Genomic DNA, 22,049 nt, shown 5'->3' on the forward strand with positions numbered 1-22,049 from the left:
TCCACAGTACTTTGGGTCCCGCTGTTGCAATCCGGATTGTGATCCACTCTAAAAGAACTCCACTAAGCTGTAATGGTGCATGGCCTAATCTGTATTGTTTTCTGTATTATGTAATAACAGGTTTTGAGCTGCCAGCTCTAGATTGTGTCTTAGATAGGAACAGAACAACAGCAGTGTTTGAAATGTAATAATTCTGAATGAAAAATGCAAAGATATATTTTCATTCTTTCAACATTGCTCCTAGGAATACCACGCTGTACCTCACTTTTCTTATAAGGATTATAGAAGCTACTGTGTAACCCCGCAAAGCTCAGATGTTACCAGGGGAGAAGGATAAGGGTCTTGCTGACTTTTTTTGAGAATGAATATCCCAGAAATATGTTAATAAAACTGACTGCAGCTAGAAGATTCTCTATAGCTGTACAGAATTAGGAGAATGCCTTCAAAATTATATTTTCCTTTTATTTTCAACTTATATTAAATCAGATCTGGATTGATATTACAAGTGAATATACTGTCATGTGTTCTGGAAAAAATTAACATGAAGGTATTTCTGTTCCTTGATTTACATAGAACTTTGAACTGTCTCTGCATTTGGTTAATAATGAACTTAAAAGACTTTCTTGCAGTTTCATCCAAAAAAATCAAACATTAAGAAAGGTTGAGTACCATTGGCCTATACCAGGATTTTGGGTCATGTTTATTGTATGCTGGAATTTCCATGTCCTATTTTCAATCACTTACACCCCCTGTTCAAGAACCCATCTGATTGACTAACCAAGTGCAGTTGCATTAGCACATCTATATTCCTTTGCAAAGCAGAGATTTTCTAGCATGGGTATAGAGTAATTACAGATTGAAGTAAAAGCCAGAAATCAGGAAACCTTTTACAAATTAGAGAATGAGCTGCAAAGCCCAAGCAATTTGCAAGGGGCCTCAGGCCATATAGTTTGATTTGTAATCATAGCCTTATTTTGCTGCATAAGTTTCAGGGTTTTTTAACATCCTTACATCAGTTTTATCTGTCAAAACTTTAGTAAAATTCAATACTGACTGTGAAATCCTCAAAACCAGACACCATAACGTAAGTAGGACAAGAAGGAAAGTGACACACAAGACAATTCTAACATAAGATATTGGAGGAAAGTATCGGTTGAGATTAAGTAATAGTGTCTAAGACCACCTCAAGCACCACTTCCTAAGTAACTGATTTTTCTGTTTCCCAACCTAAATGTAAAACCAAAGTCAGAACAAAAATTAATTCAAATCTAACAAAGCCATAGATTTGACATGAGATAGAACATTTTGGTTTTGAGTATTTTAAATTTTTCAGAATTGTAACAAATTTAGCAGTGAAATGTCCTGTCAAAATAAATTAGGCAAATTGCTTTTCACTTTCATTTTTTGTCTTTTTTTAGCTGAAAATATCCAACAAAACAGCTACTGCTATTGTACTTGCTTATAAAGTGTTCTGATGAAATCCAAGTGTTAAAAAATATTTTCTGGAGATGATTTTGATTGCTGCAAGAACTCTATTTAGCTTTCTCACAAAGATTCTTTTATAAGGTTAGCCAGTCTCTGGAAGGCCTGAAACGACACAAACGTGACTCACAGTTATATTTCAGTGTTACATAAACAGACAACACATCAAATATGTAAAGCTACTAAAACTGCTGTAACTATACACAGAAGGTATTTTATAATGCAAATTTCTGCTGATATTCTCTGTTTTCCTTTTATAAAAGCTTTGACTGGATAAAGCTTCCAATTCCCTGAGAGAAAATAAAAGGAAGAGTTTTCTGAAACAGAAAAGTACATATACTGATGTTCAAAGGTGATTTGGAGTTCATATGGAAATTCTAATACAAGTAGTGATCCCTGGAAGAGTATCTCTTTTAACTTAATATAATGGCCTAGAGACTCTAAAAGGGAAAGAAAAGGAAGTACAGTTGAGTGGGGAAGCACAATAAAAGATACAACTTGACTGTCGATAGTATGGCTATGAATTATTTTTACAAAGAAAAAAGAAATACAGAAGAAATACAAAGGCAATAGGAGTGCTTAGCTGTTATAAACCTTCACAACCAAAAGTATAACTACAAATACTGAGCTGTTTCAAGCACCTGAATCAAACGAGTATTAATCCTGCACAAATAAATGTCTCCTATCTTTCTTCCCACTGATTTTAAGATAGAGCCAAATAACATAAAAAGTGCTCCTAAAACATATATAAGTTTCTGAGAAATAAAATGCAACATTTATGTAGATTGTATAAAAGAAAAACAATATTCTTTCTTACAAAGGATTGACAACATATACACAAAAGAAAACATGTAATTTCGTCTCAGAATCTTGGGAATGAAAAGTCTGGAAAATAAAAGATTCATAATGCCTGCTAATGCTTAATGCTAATGCAAATAACAGAACTTTGACTTCAGCAAAGCATTTACAAATAATATCTGGGAGGTTTAATTGTGAGACTGCAGGTATGAGATACACAGAAAAATTTTAAGTGGCTCTAAAAGTTTTGTACTTTTCAGGTCATTTGAATGAATATCTTGCTTAACAAACAACTTATACTGCTTCAGAAGTACTGCTTAATCACCTAAGGACTAAAAAATCTACACTAACATTCAAGAAAACATATAAGGAGCAGTATGTAAAAATAAGGGAGCATTACTGTGTAAGAAACTGTCTTGCTAGGAAAGTGAAAAAAACCCCAAACTGTATCTCAATTACCAGATCCATCTGAGCAGGAGAAGACAGAGAGAAGGAGGCTCTGACATAAGAGCTCGGCTCTGAATCATCGATATTGAATGCTCCTCCAGGAACCAGTAATACCTAAGAAAAATTGATTAGCCATTCAGTTATTACCATTTCTGCAGTTTTAAAACTCTATGTTAAATTATATTTGAGAAGGCTCACTGCATTAGATCATGGCATAATGTATTTCTTCTCTTCAAAATGAGACAAAAATATGCAACCTCTGATCCAGACTTTTCACAACAAAATCAAAGGGGGTTTTGGTTACCAGGTCAGACTTATCACAATGTTTAGAAGCACCAGTGAGATGGGGTGTAGCTTATTCAGTACACAGTTCTGGGTCTTATAAATTGTAGAAATAAAACCATACTTAATTTCTCTTACTAAAAAGATATAGTCAACAGCCTTCATACGTATAACTGCATATATGGGCAATGAAGATAGTGAAGGGCCTTGAGGGAAAGCTGTATGAGGAGCAGCTGAGGGCACTTGGTTTGTTCAGCCTGGAGAAAAGGAGACTGAGGGGAGACCTCATTGCAGTTACAACTTCCTTGTGAGAGGAAGAGCAGGGACAGGCACTGATCTCTTCTCTGTGGTGATCAGTGACAGAACCCAAGGGAATGCCCTGAAGTTGTGTCAGGGCAGGTTTAGTTTGGATATTAGGAAAAAGTTCTTCATCCAGATTATGTTTGGGCACTGGAACAGGCTTCCCAGGCAAGAGGTCACAGCACAAAACCTGCCAGAGTTCAAGAAGTGTTTGTATGATGCTCTCAGGCACATGGTGTGACTCTTGGGGATGGTCCTGTGCAGGGCTAAGGGTTGAACTCAATGCTCCTTATGGGACCCTTCCAATTCAGCATATTCTGTGATAGATATATATACCTGTATAGCATAGAGCACATATTGTACTGTATGTTATAATGGTTTAAATTTAAGTAAATGGATTAAATATCAACATCTGAATACAGACAGGATAATACTTTGTTAATGAGTAACTATGCCACAATGCTGAATTGCAGATTCAGCGATGGTGCATGACAATTTCCTCTGCTTTTTTATGTGTGTACATATGCACGGATAGATATTTTATCCTTTCCACTGTTCATTTTAATATCATAAGCCATTAAATCATAGGTCATACTTCTTTCTGCAAAGCTTTTTCCATTATCAGCTGCTCTGTATCAGAAATACCCTTAATTTTGATCCATAAGAACATGCCAGCAGCAGGAGGGTACCATTCTGCCAAGTCTGGAGAGAGAAAGAGAGAGAAAGAAAACGGAATCAAGGAAGAAACTTATGCCCCACCTTCACATCACAGATTCAGTGATGTTGTGTGTTTGCTGCTCCAATGAACGACAAGACAATGCAGATCACAGAGCCAGGCTGCCACTTGCCAAAATAGAAGTACTCCTATCTGCGAGGGCTTCCTGCATTTGTGCTGGTAACCTCAATACTTTTTGTGAAAGTGATTCCTCTGAATTACAGAAATCCCAAACATTAGCAAACTATATTTGTTGATTACTTTCAGAACAAGTAAACAATCTAAAATAATTTTTCTGATGAAGTTTTTGTTAATATGGCACAATACTGTTTTAAGTTACAATGATTATTGATTTTTTCCCAAAGAAAAGGAGAACCTAGATGTTATGATGACATGGGAAGACTTAGAGAAGGTTTATCTGCAGACCTACGGTGTATCTTTTGTCTACTTAGAATGCTTATGTGCTTTTGAACACATTTTTTAAGAAACTATTTATTTTACCTGACATTTTCTTCTCCAGATCTTCCTTAATGTATTTTACCATTACATATCTACAAAATAAAAGTCTGTCTTCCATAATATTACAGCTTCCTTTACTGGAAAACACGAAGACCCTGCAGTCTTTTACAGCTTATATTCTCACAATATACTTTCCAGTAGCCCAGTGCTATTGCACTGTTTTGGAATTTGGGGGATTGAGACAAAGAGGGCCTCTGTAGGTCAGCAACCCGTGGTTGTTCAGAGCAATGTAGAAATATATATGAATCATGTGGAATTAGCAAAAGTAAGTACATTAATGACTGTTTGTGCCCAAGTACCCATATCCCATAGAAGTACCACCTAGGACAGGTGGACAGTTCTTAGCAGGTATTGCTGATTCCACTTAGACTGACTAAAAGGAATGAGTGACTAACTGGAATTGCGTTGTTGTTGATCAATTTCTTCTGTGCTTGGTGGTTAATTACAAAAAGGGACATCTGAAATTCACTTATGATTAAAAAATATGATCACTACTGCTGCAATGATTGTATCTTTGTTTAAATTAAGGTCACTATTTCTGAGCTTTTTAAAGACAGATTTTAAACAGAAAATGTATATGAACATAATGAAGTGAAATACATGCTCTTTTAAAAACTGCTTTATACAGTAATATGGTAAGCTTTTTTCCTATCTCCTTGTCCCACCAGAAAAGCATAAAACCAGCAGCAATAATTTGTCCTAATCTTCATATTTAATGTCATTTGATGTGCTTATAGTGCTTATCTGTCACTTCAGTCAAGAGATGAACCTAAGTGATTTTTCTTGAGCACAAAGATGATAAATAGCTACAAAAAATTTATGTAATTATCTCTGTTGCATTCTGACCTTTTAACCACTTGTCAGCAGCAATGAGCATTGCATTCCGTTGGGTCCTGTAGAAATCCACCACTCTGAAAGCAAATGACCGATTGAAAGTCATGAACTCATAGTGTTTCAGATCCCATTTGTTTTCAAAGGCAGAAACAAAACTTTTCTACTTGAACTACCTAAGTGCACATTTAATAGAAATATAATCCTATCCTAGATGGGCACAACACACTATACTGTGTGTATAAAACTTTGTACATGTATCAGACAGAGCACACCTCTAACAAAACAAAGCAATCATTAAATAGACAGAAGTCTCTGTGTGGCTGCTTCTTAAGCTTTACATAAATCATGGAAATGTTTTATATATTATACCTATTCTGTCTATTATATCAAATCAGTAGATACAAGTCTTGGTAGCAATGAAACTGCATAAAACCCACATACTGAAGAAAACTTTGGACTTAAACATATGCATAGTCTTGATGTTTGTGCATTTAGGTTGAATTTGTGTTAACAAGTACACAGTGGCATTTGGTAAAAAGCAAATCATAGGATAAACTTGTCATAACTATTGGACAGCTTCCCCTTTTCTAAACTTTTGAACATATCTCCTTTACACTTTAAGTAAAACTTTCAAGTAATTCAATCTTTTACTGGAGAAAATGCCCCTAACCCAAGTTTCAACATGGACAAGTTATGTTTTGTTCACACAGAGTAACACAGCTGTGCAGTGAGAGACACAAGAGAAATGTCTGACACAGAGTTCATAAATCAGATGCAAATGTGTTCCCATCTCTGAAGAGAAAACATCCTTAGTAATTTGCATATTTTACATTTGTATTTTATAAATAAAATACAATTTTTTCTCTGAACTGATGGCTTTGATTTCTGGATGTACAGATGACAGGCAAACTCCACCACAACCAGAGGCTTATACAGCTTCAAGACTCAACTATACCTATTGCTACATTCTGAATGAAATGGAAAATCTCACTTGTGCAGTTTTTACCAAAATTGTAAATTCTGTTGCAAGTTTTTTTTCTGTTACCATTTTGCTTACATGTTGGAATAAATTATAAGCATTAGTAACACAAGCCTTCCCCAAACATGTAGCTGCTCCAAACAACAGACCAACTCCCACTCTAAAGTGTGACCTAACAACTCAACTTTGCACTAATGAAATCACCTGGAAGAGACTCCAGTCAGCTGTGAGGCCTCATCAATAAGTCACCTGACAATTGCATTCAGAAGGTTTTAAAGCCTATCAGCTACTGCACTCCTAATTTCATTAGTTCAAGAGGAAGAATAGCCTTCTGGCTTGAGCAAAGCTGCCTTTACCCTGTAAAAGCCAGGTAAGTGAAGAGATGTGTTTGGGATTTTTTTGGAACTGCTGAAAGTTGAGGTAGAGTGTGGTCCAAGTTTCTCTGTGAAACTAACCTTTATGTTCTTCATCCTTAAAACAAGGCAATGCTAGGGCTGGCGTGTCTGGGTTTTTTGCCTTTAAATACTGGTGTTTACAATATGAACATCAGGTAGGTGCTCAGACAATGAAGTTGGCTGTTACAGTGAGATACATGAATTTCTTGCATGCTTTGCTCACATTCCTGTTCCAGGCCTTTGCAGAGTGTAGCACACTCCCACTGAAGTAGGAAGGTTGGGGCTCTAACGACATCCAAGTATAGCATCTAAAATGAGGCACTGATATTCAAAAGAAACTATACTTCTCTTGCATAATACATGAAAAACAAATGTGTGTCGGTCAGTATTTAAGAAATGCCTTGCTAAGTTAAACTGTAGCCCAGAATTCTGTCTCCAAGAGTGCTGAAGACAGCACTGTTTGGTGTGTGTAGATGAACCTCACTTCTCTCTGGAAGTTTTTCAATCAGGGTGTTAGAGTTAGAGGATGAATCCCTGCTGACCTGGTGAGGCAAGAACTCCATTTATAAAAGCTATGCTGCTTCTTTCTCAATAAATTCTGTGCTGAGGGATCTTAGCTTCTTCCATAGACCCTACCACTTTATTCACCGAGTTGAAGCTTCCAGGATCCTCTTGAGTTCTCTTCAGGTGGGAGCTGCATAATGTCTGTGCCAGTGGACTGGTGGATTGTCTGCCTGTAGTTGTAGAAGACGTGCCCCACCCTGCAAGTCTGCACCTTCACAGAGTTTTTTCAGGGCTCTTGTACAAACTTGACAGTCTTGGTGACCTGCCTTATCTAATTGTCCTAATACTGATGCACCTCCTCTGACTTGTTTACTGCAAACAATGTTTGATGTAGGTAACAAGTAGCAGAATGACAGTAGCAGAACATCAACATATGATGTGAGCCTACCTGTCTATATGCTCCAAGAAACCTTTTTGTCCCCATTGCTGAAGCAGCTGTGATATCATAATCTAAAGAAATAAAACACATCATCAATACTGTATTTTAAACAGTATTGTTCCACAATCATCAAGAGATACATAGCCAGATGCACTGTTCAAAATTCCCCAGGCATGAAATTGCATGCAGTGTCTCTTGGAGCCCTTTATAAACAGAGGTGCCAACAGCAGCAGGTCATTGTAGTCCATGTTACTGGTGTCTCCAAGGATTATTGCAGTATTTGGAAGTTGGGATGGGACAAGGGAAGAATGAATGGTGAGTTAAATATGGTAATCAGGGAGAAGGTGGAAGGCAATGTATATTGCTTTACCTTCCTGTCCATATCAGCCTCTCCGCTTTAATAGTGCCTCTGTGACGAACTAATGGAGCTGGAAGATGGAAGCCATACTTAGACATGTTCAATATCTCCTTTTCTTATCACTAAACATAAAGGGGCTGTAGTTGGTAGGCTTCTTTGTAATGTATTTGTGAGCTGCCAGTATTGTTCTAATTGCAAAGTAGAATGAAAAAATAATAAATGAGTGCTTCTTCCAAATTATACTTTATATTGAGGTTTATCAAATGAACTTACAAGAAGAGATATAAAGTATTTCAAATCTAGACTCTTGCAGCCTCAGGGTTAGGGGATATTAGCTATGCTACCCATGGACTGAGACAACCTTCTAGCTCTGGTTCTAAGTTCTATGGTGACGTCTCTTTCTTTGCCAGAATTGAAAATGAATGTGCATAAACAAAACTGCAAAAGTGCAGAGCAACTGTGAAAGTGTAAAGCTATTCACTTGTGATTTCTTATAACTTGGAATGTTTTGTCTTTTCTAAATGCAGTTCAGTTGGCGGTTTTGTACTTACCTGTGTGAAAGTGCTGGTGTGCATTGTTGAAACCTGAATGTGTAGAACAACTCTGTCAATAAGAGGCTTGGGACCTGTCAGAAACCCTATTCTTAACCTACAAAAAAAAAAGAAAAATGTCATTACAAAAATGAAATGTGCTAATACTTTGTGTGAGTTGAATGTGGGAAAACATGTAACCATTTCATTAATAGTGTAAGGATCTCTTATGCATTTAGGTTTATCTATGTCTTACTGCTGCCCGAAGCCTCAGGCTTATGCGATTTAGATGCTGAGTATCAAAGTACTGAAATAATAACATAGAAGGGGCTTTAATGCTTATAGTAGCTTCTTAGGTATGAGGCTTCAGGACACATTCTGTGTTTTTAAGCTTTCCTCTGCAACCACAAAGATTACATGAATCAAAGGGAGGGAAAGATATGTTTTCACATAATGAAAAATCAGGAATGCTCAGGGTTTATGACAAACAGATGAGAAATGGCAAATGGCTTTACTCTTTCACTCCCTTTCAGTACTGCAGAAGAAATTAACTTAGATTGATGAACTAGATTGTTATTTATACTTCATTTCTTATTACCCATCTTTACACAGATTGGCAAAAGTTTTTATTTGAAGAAAAATAGAACCAGTAAGCTCATATGTGTCTTTGGCAAAGACAACATTGTGTCATGCCATTTTGCAGTGTCACTTCTGAAAGTGCAATCACACTTGACATCCTGTTGTCTCCTTACTTTCTCAGGGATGGGGTTATAATCCACCAGGTTTCAGGGCAGAATTCACATTAATTTTTTATATCTATTTGGATAATGAACAAAATCAAGTTAAAAATCATATACATTGACTTGTGTAAAATGGAAAACAGCCACCTCAGTTTTTTCAGGCAGGTGGAAGCAACCATAAAAAACCGTAAGGCTAGATATTAATATAACCTTATGAATAGCTTGTGAAGAATGCCATCATTTCTTTTTGATATTAAAAGTTCAGAGAGTATCTACAGAAATGGTAAGAGACAGAAAAGGAAATGGAAAAAGAAGAGAAGAAAGCTCCTAGGAGTTGCAGGAACAGAGTTGGAATCCAGCATCTGTCTGCCTAGACAGTATCTGCAAGAATGGGCTGCCTGGGGGGCAGAGGCTTAACTATTAGTATCAGAAGAGGAACAGAACCTGGAGTTGAATGACTGCCAAGAGATGACATGAAAAGTGAGCAGACTGTGAAAAGCTGGGGATGCAGAAGTTCATTGAGAAGTGGATAGTTTTTAGATGAAAAGCTACTATGATATGCCCAATCATTTTGTGTAATGTCTTGTGCCTTAACTGAATAGGCAATGCTAAGCAGTCTCTAGCTGGCCTTACCCAGATGAGAGAATTTTAGAGAAAGAGTCAGTCCTGATAACTCGGCCATCCACATCCATTGAGAGGAAAGTTGGAACCCATGGCTTGGAATAAAAATAAAACATAAAATTCAAGATGCTAGTAAAGACTATGATGGAATTATTTTCTTTACTATGAAGACACAATTCATTTCTTAAAGAAATATTTTGATAGTAAATATTTTACAGATATGTATTCCAAGAAAAACATTACAGTAACTTGCTGACAAGTGATTATTTTGGCTAGCTGTCTGAGATGTGATTTCAATATTCTATGAAACTCTTCAAGAAATCAGCTTTGTTATTTTTTTGATGCTTACTTAGCCCACTGTTCAGCATACAGGTGCTCAGTTGAAGACTTGGAATGATGCCATAAGAAGGAGAGAAATAATGATTTTTATGTCAAGATTTCTTTGTGGAGTAAAGAGCTACTGTAATTTCTAAAATGGAGCCCTGTAGCTTTTTGTATTGGTATATTCAAAAATGAAATAAAATACAGCCAAATGGTGATGATCTGAGTTCAGCACACTTTTTCCTTGTCAAGAATTCTGTTTTTACACCTTCTCCTCTATGCTCTCTAACAAAGCCACACACTGCCATTCAATGAGTAAGTGAAAATGTTTTATTGCCTCCTCTCATAAAAATATATTTCAAAATAGAAAATACTGAACTTTAGCTTCTACTGATGTTTTAAAGCTTTAGAAGAGCAGTGTTTATTTCCGAAGTGAGGTAGTTTTTGCAGACTGCGGAACTGCAGATTCACATGCCAAATTTTGGGAAAACTTACACGAAGAAGGGAAGCTGCCTATGCAGTACCACTCTCTGTGGTACCTGGGAGAACTCTTTTGGGTTCTCTGAAAGGCAAAGGGTAAAAATGGGGTATAGTAGATGGACAGTTGGCAGTCTTCTGCTGAATGAAAGAAGAGATTGGTCTGAAAGGAACATTAGGAGTTTGCAGTTTTCAAGTGCTATGTCAGTGACACACTTGCTTTGCTTTGGGTACACAATCTGTTATTTTCTGACTACAGAAGGAAATTTGAACCACTGATTAGCAGGACATAAAATGTCACAAAGGGGACAATGACTGAAAGGAGCCCAGACTGTGAGGCCTACAACTACCTTGGTAGGACATGAAGAAGGAGCATGCAGTAAGATCCATGGCTCAAACCTTAGTTCTCTCTTGAACCAGAAAATAAGGTGTTACCAGGGACTATAGAAGACAAATTACCTTTTCAAACTGAAGAAAGTAGTAAGGATCATCTTCTATTATGAGGAAATCATATTTTCTTGCAATCTAAAGAAATGAATAAAAAGTAAAGATTTGTTAAAAGGTAAAGACATTGTAAATTCATTCAGTTGTGTTCTTTTGTTTGGTTGTTTTGGGTTTTTTTAACCAGGATCATATTATGATCCTATTGATTGATCATTCAGTATATACAAGGCACCATCGTGAGAAGCTTTCAAGTGCCCAATTTAGACATGAAGCAATTATAAGAGTAAACACAGTCCCTGTAGTACAAGGACCAAAATATGTAACTGGAGCTCTGTTTCATATAGCATTCAAACTGTGCAGGCAGCTTGCAGTAAGTCCAGTTAGAAGTTCACAGTAAAAAGGCAGCAGCCAGCAATAGGCTACTATTGAAAAACAAGTTATCTAATGCATGGTCCACCTCTGGAGAGTTGTCATGAAAGTGATTCTCCTAGAAACAAGTTCTAGCAGGAATGTCTACTGGACCAATAATGGGCTCAAATGCCACACCTGGGGTATCCTCAACTGAAATGAGACTGACATTTATCCATTTACACCTATGAGGTTCATAAAACCCCAGCTATGTACCTGGTAAATCTCCTTCTTGCGCTCTGTGGTCAGGGAGTTGCCAGTTGGATTGCATCCATTTGGAATAGTGTACAGGAATTTGGGAAGGTGATGGCTATGATTTTTCACATCATCTGAGCTCCAAGTAGACAGAATTTCTTTTAAAGCTTTTGGAATAATGCCATGTTGGTCACTAGGAACATTAATTATATTACAACCCAAGGGTCTCAACTGTTGATAGAAAGAACAAAACTGTTACAATAGTGTCATTTGAAGGTCTTCCTTTTGGCATTGACATTGTAAAGTATCAATGCAAAGACTATCTTTCTGATTTCATAGCTGTCTCAAGTTCCATTTGCTCATGAGTCAAAAGAAAGTTTGCCTGAATTTGCTGTCATGCTTGTCAAACTTACCACATTACTCTTTATTTGCCCTATTAAGCCAACTGAGAAGAAATGGATAACTTCTATGTTCAGTTGCTGCTTTTCTCTAAGAAATCACATGTGGGTTTGCAAGCAGAAGGGGATTTTGTGAATTTGAACTGTGTTTTCTCAGGATTTCTTACGCTTTCACCACAAACAGTTAAGTTCATAACACCTTTGCTTCCTACTGACAATTTACATTCTACTTCAGTGAAGTGCCAAACTTTAAGCTACCCTTCACTGACAAAGAGCAAAGAATATGTTCCCAACAGATATATTCAGCAACACAAAGAAGAATGAAATGATGCTACTGCAATGACATATTGACAACAGCATGAAAAAATATAGGTAAAATACCAATGAAAAAGATTGCTGTCTCTCCTCTGTGGAATTTCAATTTGTACCATGTAGTGTTCTGCATTTTTAAGTAAAAACAAAAGCTGCTGCATTGTCAAAATACATTCCTAACAAAGTACAGATGATTAGACAACGTATATTTAAATTTAGCACAGCAAACAATAACAATTTCTTTAGATGCAAAGAGAGACTAGACTGATATTGTACTGTATTATTTATTCTAACACTTCTTCCGGCTCTTAAGCGTTTTGGGCTGACATTTAATTTTATAGTGATTAAGTTACTTTTCAGAAGTAAACTTTGCTTCTTTTGTATATTCTGACTAATTCATTCATTCATTCTCATCTATGGATGTTTCAGGCCTATTCTAATCCTATACTATTTATAGCTATGGTATAATTTAACCATGAAATATTTCAGGTGAATGCGCTGACATGTTAAAACACCCACTTATTAAAATTTTTTGCTTCAATCCAACTAGATCCTGATAGCTTTTCTTTCCAATCCAATCATATATGACCTTAGCCCTTGAATGAACTCAGATTTGGAAGAGGAATTTGGAATAACTTTTATAGAACTTTTAGTAGGAAACCTTCTATGAATTAATATTTATGAATATTTAGAGTTGAACTCCACAATCTTCATTCTTAGATATGTTTTTATGGTAAAAGCAGACAGCGTGTATAAGACTGCAGATCAGGTACTAAATTGCTGTTTAGTTCAAATGTAACATTCATAATGTTTTGTAGCTAATGAATGCTTACAGCTGCTAGTGTCCCAGAGTATGTGGGTGCATCCAAAAGGATGTTGTCTCCAGGATTAATGAGCATTTCGAACACCTGCAAAAGAGAAGAGTATTTTAGAAAGTGTACATGTGCTTCGTACTTCTGACTACTTAGTAGGATTAAAAATCTTGATTAGATGTTACTAATTCCCTAACCATTTAATTATCCTGTCTGTGAGAAAAGCAATGAAGAGATGAAAAATCTGCTTTAGAGCCAAATTAAGCCAGGTAATCAACTAGGGAATACCAAATTGACACGGAAAGAGGGCTCTGAAGCACTGTTTCTACTGTATAAGTTACAAAAAGGCTCAACTAAACAGCAGTGAGAGTGGACTTGAAAGGGTAATTATTTCAAGATGTTATAAAAAACAGGAAATAAAAAGAAGAAACATATTTAGAACAGAATTATGGTAAAGCAAATAATGCATCTATGTACTTATTACTGCACTACTTGAGTTACATGAAATGTTACCTTATAGCATATTTTCTGAGAGGCTCTTTGGTTACTGGAACATTCACACAGTTCTGACAGACTAGAATGCCACACCAATTTTTTTATCAGTTCCATTATCTTGTATTGATAATACTGTAAGACATTTATTTAACGAAGTACCTTGCATATAGTTATAGAGTAGGACTTAATGCTAAATACAACTGAATTGATGGGGGAATAAACATCTCACTGAATGAAATGCTTTTAACATATGAAGCTTTTGGTCTTACTTTACACAAGCCTTCCTGGCTGCCAGTTGTGACACACACTTCCATTTGTCCTTGCTCAGGACTGTAATTGGCTGTGGGGGGATCATGTAGGCTCTGTTGGAAATCTTTTAGCCAGGATAACAGCTCTGGAATCCTGAAACATGAATAAGAAAGTGCATCTAACATCTTATATAGGTCAAAACTGGGCTGCTCCTCTAAATCAGTGCCAAACGTAGCATGCAGTCCTGAGTCTGACTGCAGCTGTCACACAGATATACTTAGATGTGAATTTTATGACTGCTTTATCAAATTATGAAAATGACATGCTGCTAGTAATAGGCTGCAAATTATAAGGATTTCTGAAACAGATTTTTTTTAAAAAAATCTTAAGATCTTGTAGGATGTTCACAAATGGCTGGGTTCATTTAAATCTTAAGAAAAGTCTTAAGTGATCAATGCCCTTTGAGTCTCCATAGTACCCAAGTATTTTTTCAAACCTTTCCTAAGCCTGTCATAGTGCTGTCTGCTGGGGATTTCATATGAGTGCTAACGTAATGCAGCAATATGCCCTTTTTGTACCAAAAATGACAAAACTACAAATGCCTGAACTTAACTACCACAAGTTGGACATATTGACTTTACTATATGGTGCCAAATAAAAAGAAATACTCCAGAATGTGGAAACCATGTATGGTAATGCAGTACCTTTAAATTAATATCTGATTTGGGACCCTGGATTCTTAAATATTAACAGCCAGGAAATACTCTAACTTGAGAATTGCTAGGATTGGGGGCTTAGGTTTTTTGTTTTGTTTTTCACATTACTCACGACAAAATTTTCCACTTGAACTGAAATATAAATAGTAAGACAAATTGAAAGAACTTGGTTTTGGAAAAAAAGGGGTTTACAAACAGCTATTAAAAACACAGGTGTTTTAATGCAATAATAAACAATATTATGATCCTTTGATTCTGGTATCTTGAAGTGCAAGCAGCTATGACAGATACCCTGCTGAGGCTGAATACTGAAGAGCTCTCTTCATCAAGTCTTCCCCAATCTCAACAGGAGTTCCATGTCCAATGTCAACAGTTGCTCTCTTAAAGGGAAAAAGGTTAGGATTTGGTGCCCCTCCAGCCAGAGAGATGAGAGATGGAGGAGACTTCTGCATCAATTCAGCTACATTAAAAGGAAAACACTGTGGTTACAAATTGATTATTGCAATGCAGATCCTATCCTTTAGTAAATATATAATAACAGTCCAGAGAAATTTGTTCCATTTTTTTACTTTAACCACCATGAATTGAAAAGGCTAATTCTTCTTAAACTCACCTTTCTGCTTGGATTAAAAAGGTATTTGGGGAGGCAGGGAGGGACATGCAGGACAGAATAAAAGAAAAAATAATTTCAAGTTACAAAAGCTATTTATAATTTCTTTTAAAACAATCTGGACTATTCTTCTATAAAAACTTCTGTGACTGATGTCTTTTGAGCTTCAAGAATTTAAAATGGGAATGATCTCTTTAGACTAACTTGAAATGACTGGCTTTGTTTTTAGTTCAGTCTCACTTCGGCTGATGTGGCAGTAGTGTAGCTATGCCAACAGATGATTATAGCTATAAGGGAGTGGAAACATTTCTGGCAGGCCTGTTTTAGTGGCAGAGGCCACTAAATAATGCCATTGTATAAATAATTCAGTATGAAGAAAATCTTAAATCTTGCTTTAAAGCCAGAGCTTCACAATCATTCAGATCCAATCTACGCAGTGCAGACTGGACCTTAATCTAGCAAGAGCACTTGACTGACTGCATTAAATCTGAGAGCTCACAACATGGCATTCATGCTGGCTTGACAATTCTACATCAGATATGAGAGGACAGATGACACCAGATTTGGCTTAAAGCCTCCTGTTATCAAATTTATTCTCCAGTACTTATTAGCAAACTTGAACATGGGGAGTTAATACTTATCAGTTAGTTCAACAAAATGGGTTATGCCTTTGACATTTGGCCTGATAAAGGGAGATTTACTTTGTCATCAAAACTGAAGTCTGAATATGTCTTTCTGCAGGAGCTGTACCACTTAATATTTGTGCTATGATGTGTATCAGCTTAAAAGAGAGAGTGAATTACTTGACTTACCTGTAACTGTATGAAACATTTTAAGCAGAACAGCAAATGCCAGCCCCTTACCAAGAGAGGAAATTGACCCTTGAAGGCTTAACTAGTCTAGTAATGTATGTCTCATGCTCAAGTTCTGTAAGGCCTCTGTAGGTTTCAATTGAGTAAACAAGTAGGCAGTTAACCTTTTCCATCTGTCACATAAAGACTGTATTGTGGTAGCCTAAAGATCGTGCAATATGGAAAAGGAAATTGTAGTTATACTGAAGGGGTGGTGAGGAATTTATGGACATAAACAGGATACAGGAAAGCTAGGTGGAAACAGTATGCTGGGATTGAATTTCAAGTCATTAGCAGTTGATTGTTTCTGGACAACCAGTGTAAACCCAGTAGCAAATTGTGCCAAAAGCCCTGGTTCAGAGATTTTTCAGATATTTGTTGTAGTGATAATACAAATTCTTCTGTCTGGATGGGTTTCTGAAATGGTTCCAAGCTATTAACTTTATTTTTCTAAACACCTGTTTGACATCTCAAATGCTTTGACTTTGTCAAGTTATCTGGCCTTACTTGTCAGCTTACAGCATGGTTTTCTTTCAAATCTTTTCAAGTCTTTAAGTCATGATACCCCAGAAAAGACCAGAACACAGAAGAAACTAAGAAACCGGGAAGAATAGACATGTACTCACTCAGGAGTCTTATTGGAGATGCTTTTCTTGCTGCGCTCACAGTGGTGATGAACCGAGAGTAATTCATAGCTGCATGGAAAGAGTAATTAGTTGGACATGAAACTAGAAAAGGTAATATCAACTGCAGTGTGCCTTTGGTATGTGGATTTCCCATAAGTATTGTTTCCAATTCCTCATCTCCATAGATGTGCTCCATCATAAATTAAATGTCGGCTCAATCAGGTTAAAATTAGCATTGGAATTCATTTGCCTTTTTGGAATTAAAGGAAAATGTTTCAACTTCATAGTCTCAGCTTCTGTCATAGCCTCCCAATGACAACTGCACAGACAGATTAGGTCAGATGCTGCTGTTCTGATAAGCACAAACAGCAGTGGAGCTTTGAGCTGGGGGATTTTTCCATATGGCAGTAAACAGGGAAAAAAAACCCCTTCTCTTCCCTTTACTGCCAGGTGTGGAGTTTTAAAGGCAGATTACAAATTTGAAGATTTGAAGGATCTTAAACAACCATCAGCTCTTTTTTTATTTCACAAAGATTCAGCTTTATTTAGCTGTATTAAGCACTGCATTTGAAATGCCTTTACGATTGCAAGCCGTCACTATAAGTCACAACACTTGTCAAGTTAGACGTGGGTTTTTTTTTTAGAAAGGCTAATTCAGAATGTCTTTCAAATGTACCTGGTGAGTGTTTTCCCCGCTGTTCCCTGGTGCCCACAGAGATTCAGTGGATAATGAACTACAGTCCGGTGGAAGCCTCAAGGCCTGGAAAGGCCCCAGGAAGGCATCTCCGAAGGGAAGGAAAGCACAGGAATGAAATGGACAGGCAAACAGCAACACGCATGTGCCAGCAGTTACTAGAAATGAGCAAGACTGCTTTAAAAAAAACAAACCCTCATGCTTTCCAAAAATATCTCCCATCTCCGCTCACCCTCAGCCCGTGGCGCCAGCAGAGGCGCTGCTGGCGACACACATGGGCTGGCTCCGGCCGTGCTTTAGAGGATAGTGCGGGGACTTGGCCGCCCTCCCCGCGGTTGTTCCCGAGCAGCCCGGACACCCACCCCACAGCTGCCCGGTCTCTACCTGGGGCTAGGATGGAGCCCCCGGGGCCGCCCTGCGCTCCCGCCCCGCCGCCTGCGCTGTCCCGAGAGGCGGCGGCCGCCGCAGCACCTACCAGGGAAGGGCGCGGAGCGGGCCCGCTGTGGGCATGTGCGGCGCTGGGCCGGCCCCGGGGCGGGAACGCAGCCTCGGCCCTTGCCCTGGGCCGCCCGGCTGCAGCCACGGCTCGGCGGCGTCTGGCGGAGCGGGGCTGAACGCCGGCCCGTGCGGGGCCCACGCCGGTGCCTCCTGTGTCCTGCCCGCGAAGGGAGGGCTGGAGCCCCGGGGTGCGGGGAGAGGCGGGGGCATCCGCGCTGGGCAGCCCCGGGGTGCGGGGAGAGGCGGGGGCAGCCGCGCTGGGCAGCACCCGGGTGCGGGCAGGGCCGAACACCGCGGTGGGGAAAACGGAGGAGAATCACAGAATTAAAGATCTATTTCCAACCTCGCTGCCTTGGACAGGGACACCTTGCACTAGACCAGGTTTCTCAGAGTCTTTTCCGGTCTGACCTTGAACACTAACGGGGATGGGGCATCCAAAACTTCTCTGGGAAGCCTGGGGCAGTGTGTTATCAACCTCACAGTGAAGAATTTGTTCCTACCATCTATCCTAAACATACACTCTCTCAGTTTGAAGCTGCTTCCCCTTGTCCTATGCACTTCTAAAAAGTCCCTCTCCAGCTCTTTTGTAGGCCCTCTTCAGGTGCTGGAAGGCTCCTCTAAGGTCTCCTCAGAGTCTTCTCCAAGCTGAACAACCCTGACTCTGTCAGCCCATCTCCCTAGGGGAGGTGCTCCAGCTCTTGGGGCCTCCTCTGCACTTACTCCAACAGGTCGATGCCCTTGCTATGTAGGGGACTGCAGTGCTGGGTGCAGTACTGAAGGTGGAGTCTAATGAGAATGAAATAGAGGGGCACAATCATCTTCTTCAACCTGCTGGTCACACTTACCCTCTAACACACTTTATCATGTTTCCATTAAAAAATCTGCTCATGAAACAGTATGTAAATTAAAATTTGAAGTGGGACATCTGAAAATATTTCTTTCCCCCCACAGATGAGTGGGAACAGTGCAAGGAAAAGCAAGATGTGGTGTGACATGTCGCCTCTTTGCTGGGTGTCACATGCTGTTATTTGTGCAATACACATGGCTGTAGCCGCTACTTAGGAAGGTGCAAAAGACATGCTGTAATTTTCTAGTCGTGGCTTTTGACTTCAGCATTTTGGGGCTGCCATGGCCCTTGCTCCTAAGTGCAAATTGGAACTACAATCTAGGATCTAGGTATAAAGGGATCTAGGTATAAAGTAGCCTTTGAAGCATGTAGGTCTTCGTAGATAGCTTGGAGGTAAGAGAGTAAAAATGCTGGATGGGAGGAGAACTGAAGCATTTCTAGGCTTAAAATCAGTAAATCACCAGGCTTTAAGGTGGACAGTGCTCAAAGCACTTTTTAACTGGCACCTTGTAAAACTTACTGAAGGCAAAGCTGAGGTATGAGAGCAAAATGGGTCTAGGAAAAAAGATGAGATGCCTTAACAAGATGCCTTTTTTCCTTTTTAATTTGAATGACTTGGTGCAGTGGTTGGATCTGCTGAAAGGCTCCATAATTAGATGGAGTAGATTGAAATAGAAATGGAGTTCCTACCCTGTTTGTGGTATAGTGAGGAAGGATTGATTGCTTAGTTGTGTTTGAATGGTTTTACACTGAAAATCAAATTCTATTAGCTTTAATGACTTGAAGAATTTCTAATTTAGGTAATGGACTTCTAATAGTGTGACATACAGACAAAAATAAAAAATGGGTATATGTGAAATAACAAGTGGAGAGATACTGGATTTCTGTGGGGTTCTGGCTGTGAAAGACTGATTGAGTCTGAGCTGCTTTTCATGTAATTTTGTTTTTTCACTTCCTCGCTGTTCAGTGTTGCAGTTTGTGGCATAGACATATGTCTGGAGAAGTTGAAAGATGGTTTTCCATATACTTTTGTGGACTTTGTTGGGTCCCGCAGCCAGTTACAGTGTCATCCAACTGAAAAAAAAATTTAAAAACAAAGTGTACAATTGTTTTGATGCTTATCCCAGCTGGATTCATATGTCAGATATTTGCATCACTGTTTATTTTCCTTAGCAACCACAAGTTGAGTGCTCTGTTTTCTTACTGAGGAGTTGTATCTTTTCTGTCTTTGTTTATTACATGCACACTTAGAACAATGATGATTTGCTGCAAGTCTTGCATAACTCATGAAGCATCCGTAAGGCACATGGTTGCTCTTAATGAGAAATGTCTCCTGTCATCTAAAGCTCTACTACCTCTTTCTAAAATCTCTTCACACTGACGCTAAGCTGTGTCCAGTTATGTGTTAAAAAACGATCAACAACAGCATAAAAAGGCCTAAAACAATTCGATTTAAGAAGAGGGAGTCTAGGTGAACATTGTTACTGTGTTGTAACACAAAGCATTGAGACAGTAAACACCAAAATTTAACTGAGTTGCTGTTCTTGCAACTGTGTCAACTCCAGTCTAAAGTGTAAATCTCTGTGAAAAGTTGCGATAATGCCCGGGATACTGGAACTGCTTTTAGTTTTATAGAATGTTCATTCTGTAAGTTTTGAGTGCCCTCTTTGACGTGATCATGTCACATGGATTAAATGTGAGTATGAAAAACTGGGTAGTCTGCAGAGGACCTAGTGGGGAGCAAAGCTGCTCCGGAAGGGTTAAAAGCTCGACGGTGGTGGTCCAAAGGATGCTTGGTCGCCTCGGCAAAGCCGGGCTCGCACCAGCGCTCGGTGGCCGCAGGATGGCGCGTACGCACCGCGGGTCCGGGCAGCGAGCTCGGGAGGAATAGGGATTCCAGATAAAATCATATTGCCATATTTTATTCGACTGTAATTGTTTCACTGCGGGCAGTTTCTGAAACTCGAAATTAAGGAGTCCTGCTTTAACAGCTTGGCTACCTGCGTTTCAGAGAATGGGTTAGATTTCGGCCAGTAATGCTTTGTGCTGGTTGGGGAAGTATTGCTGTCAAAATAGTCTTAATAGTGTGAAGGTGGGAATTTTAACGTGACAAATTGGAATGGCTGCCCCTGGGAAAATCGTATAAGACCGGGAAATGGAGAAGTGTGAGATCAGCCATTTTACACATCAGAAGCAAATTGTTTCTTCCAACGTCTGCCTTCCCCAGGAAAAATGCTGACTTTGGCAGTATCTTTGCGTTTGCAGAACACCCCCCGGTATGCAGCAAGCCATCACTGGTGTGCAGCAGCCACCAAGATCAGGAAGATCTCAGCAGTGAAGAACAGTTTAAATCTAGGATGTGAACAACCACTGACACAGTTACTGTAGAGATCAGAAGTACCTCCTGTTTCTGGGGGAAGCTAAAACTGCGAGGAGAGTCTTCACTCTGGAGAGAAATAGTGTGAGATGTGATGTTAGTTGTCCCTTGGCTTACAGATTGAGTGATTCCTGACATTTTGTCTGTTTTCCCTGTAAAGCTCTTGGGAAAATAATGCTTCTATTGTTCCTTTATGTAGTGCCCTTTTCAGTGGGACCCTGAACTTGCTGGACCCTAATCAGAGCTACTGCAAAACAAATAGAATGCTGCCATTTGCTCCTCTACCTCTCTTTTGAGGTAACTGCATAGTAAAACCTTTATCCAGAGTTTTAAAACTTGATACATTTCAAAAATGGGAGAGGGTTTAGGGAACAGTGAAGATTTATTCTCAAACAATTGCAAATCCTGCTGCCTATCCAAATAAAATTAAACAGCAGTGTAGTCTCACCTGTATGTTTTTCATGCTTGTTGACAGTCTCAGAGTTGAGGACATGCTTTCTGCTGTTGCTCATGTCATTACATCCTTTCTCAGTTTTTATTTTAATTTAAATTGTTTCTGTGATAGCTGGCTCATTATGCTTCAGACTGTCAGATGAAAGCAACAGGACACCCATGATATTCATAATATTTGTAGCAGCTGTCAAATGATACTGTCTTAGAGTGGAAGACCTGCAGTTCTGCAGAGTGACAGCTGCTTGAAGCAGTCCTCTGCTTGAAGGGTGGTTTTACCCTGATATGTAGCAGTCTCAGTGACAACCTTTTATTTTTTTTAAATT

General features: G+C 38.7%; 1 protein-coding gene across 2 annotated transcripts; it reads right to left on the reverse strand.

Moving 5' to 3' along the window:
• Positions 1-441: 441 nt before the first annotated feature.
• On the reverse strand, positions 442-18,105 carry AADAT (aminoadipate aminotransferase). Of its 2 annotated transcripts, none has more exons than XM_071556241.1 (15): positions 18,027-18,105; positions 17,534-17,640; positions 16,858-16,926; positions 15,062-15,230; positions 14,075-14,207; positions 13,332-13,406; positions 11,810-12,019; positions 11,201-11,266; positions 9,956-10,038; positions 8,604-8,700; positions 7,704-7,765; positions 5,390-5,454; positions 3,905-4,011; positions 2,740-2,841; positions 442-1,587 (listed from the first exon to the last, which is right to left on the reverse strand). In XM_071556241.1, exons 3-15 carry the CDS (start codon positions 16,922-16,924, stop codon positions 1,546-1,548), a joined length of 1,278 nt encoding a protein of 425 aa, XP_071412342.1. In that variant the 5' UTR covers positions 16,925-16,926; positions 17,534-17,640; positions 18,027-18,105; the 3' UTR covers positions 442-1,545. The 2 variants fall into 2 exon arrangements, with proteins under 2 accessions (XP_071412342.1, XP_071412341.1); XM_071556240.1 differs by lacking the exon at positions 18,027-18,105 and adding an exon at positions 17,936-18,025.
• Between the last annotated feature and the right edge of the window lie 3,944 nt (positions 18,106-22,049).

Source organism: Pithys albifrons, chromosome 5, assembly GCF_047495875.1.
Source record: "Pithys albifrons albifrons isolate INPA30051 chromosome 5, PitAlb_v1, whole genome shotgun sequence".
NCBI classification, from domain to species: domain Eukaryota; kingdom Metazoa; phylum Chordata; class Aves; order Passeriformes; family Thamnophilidae; genus Pithys; species Pithys albifrons.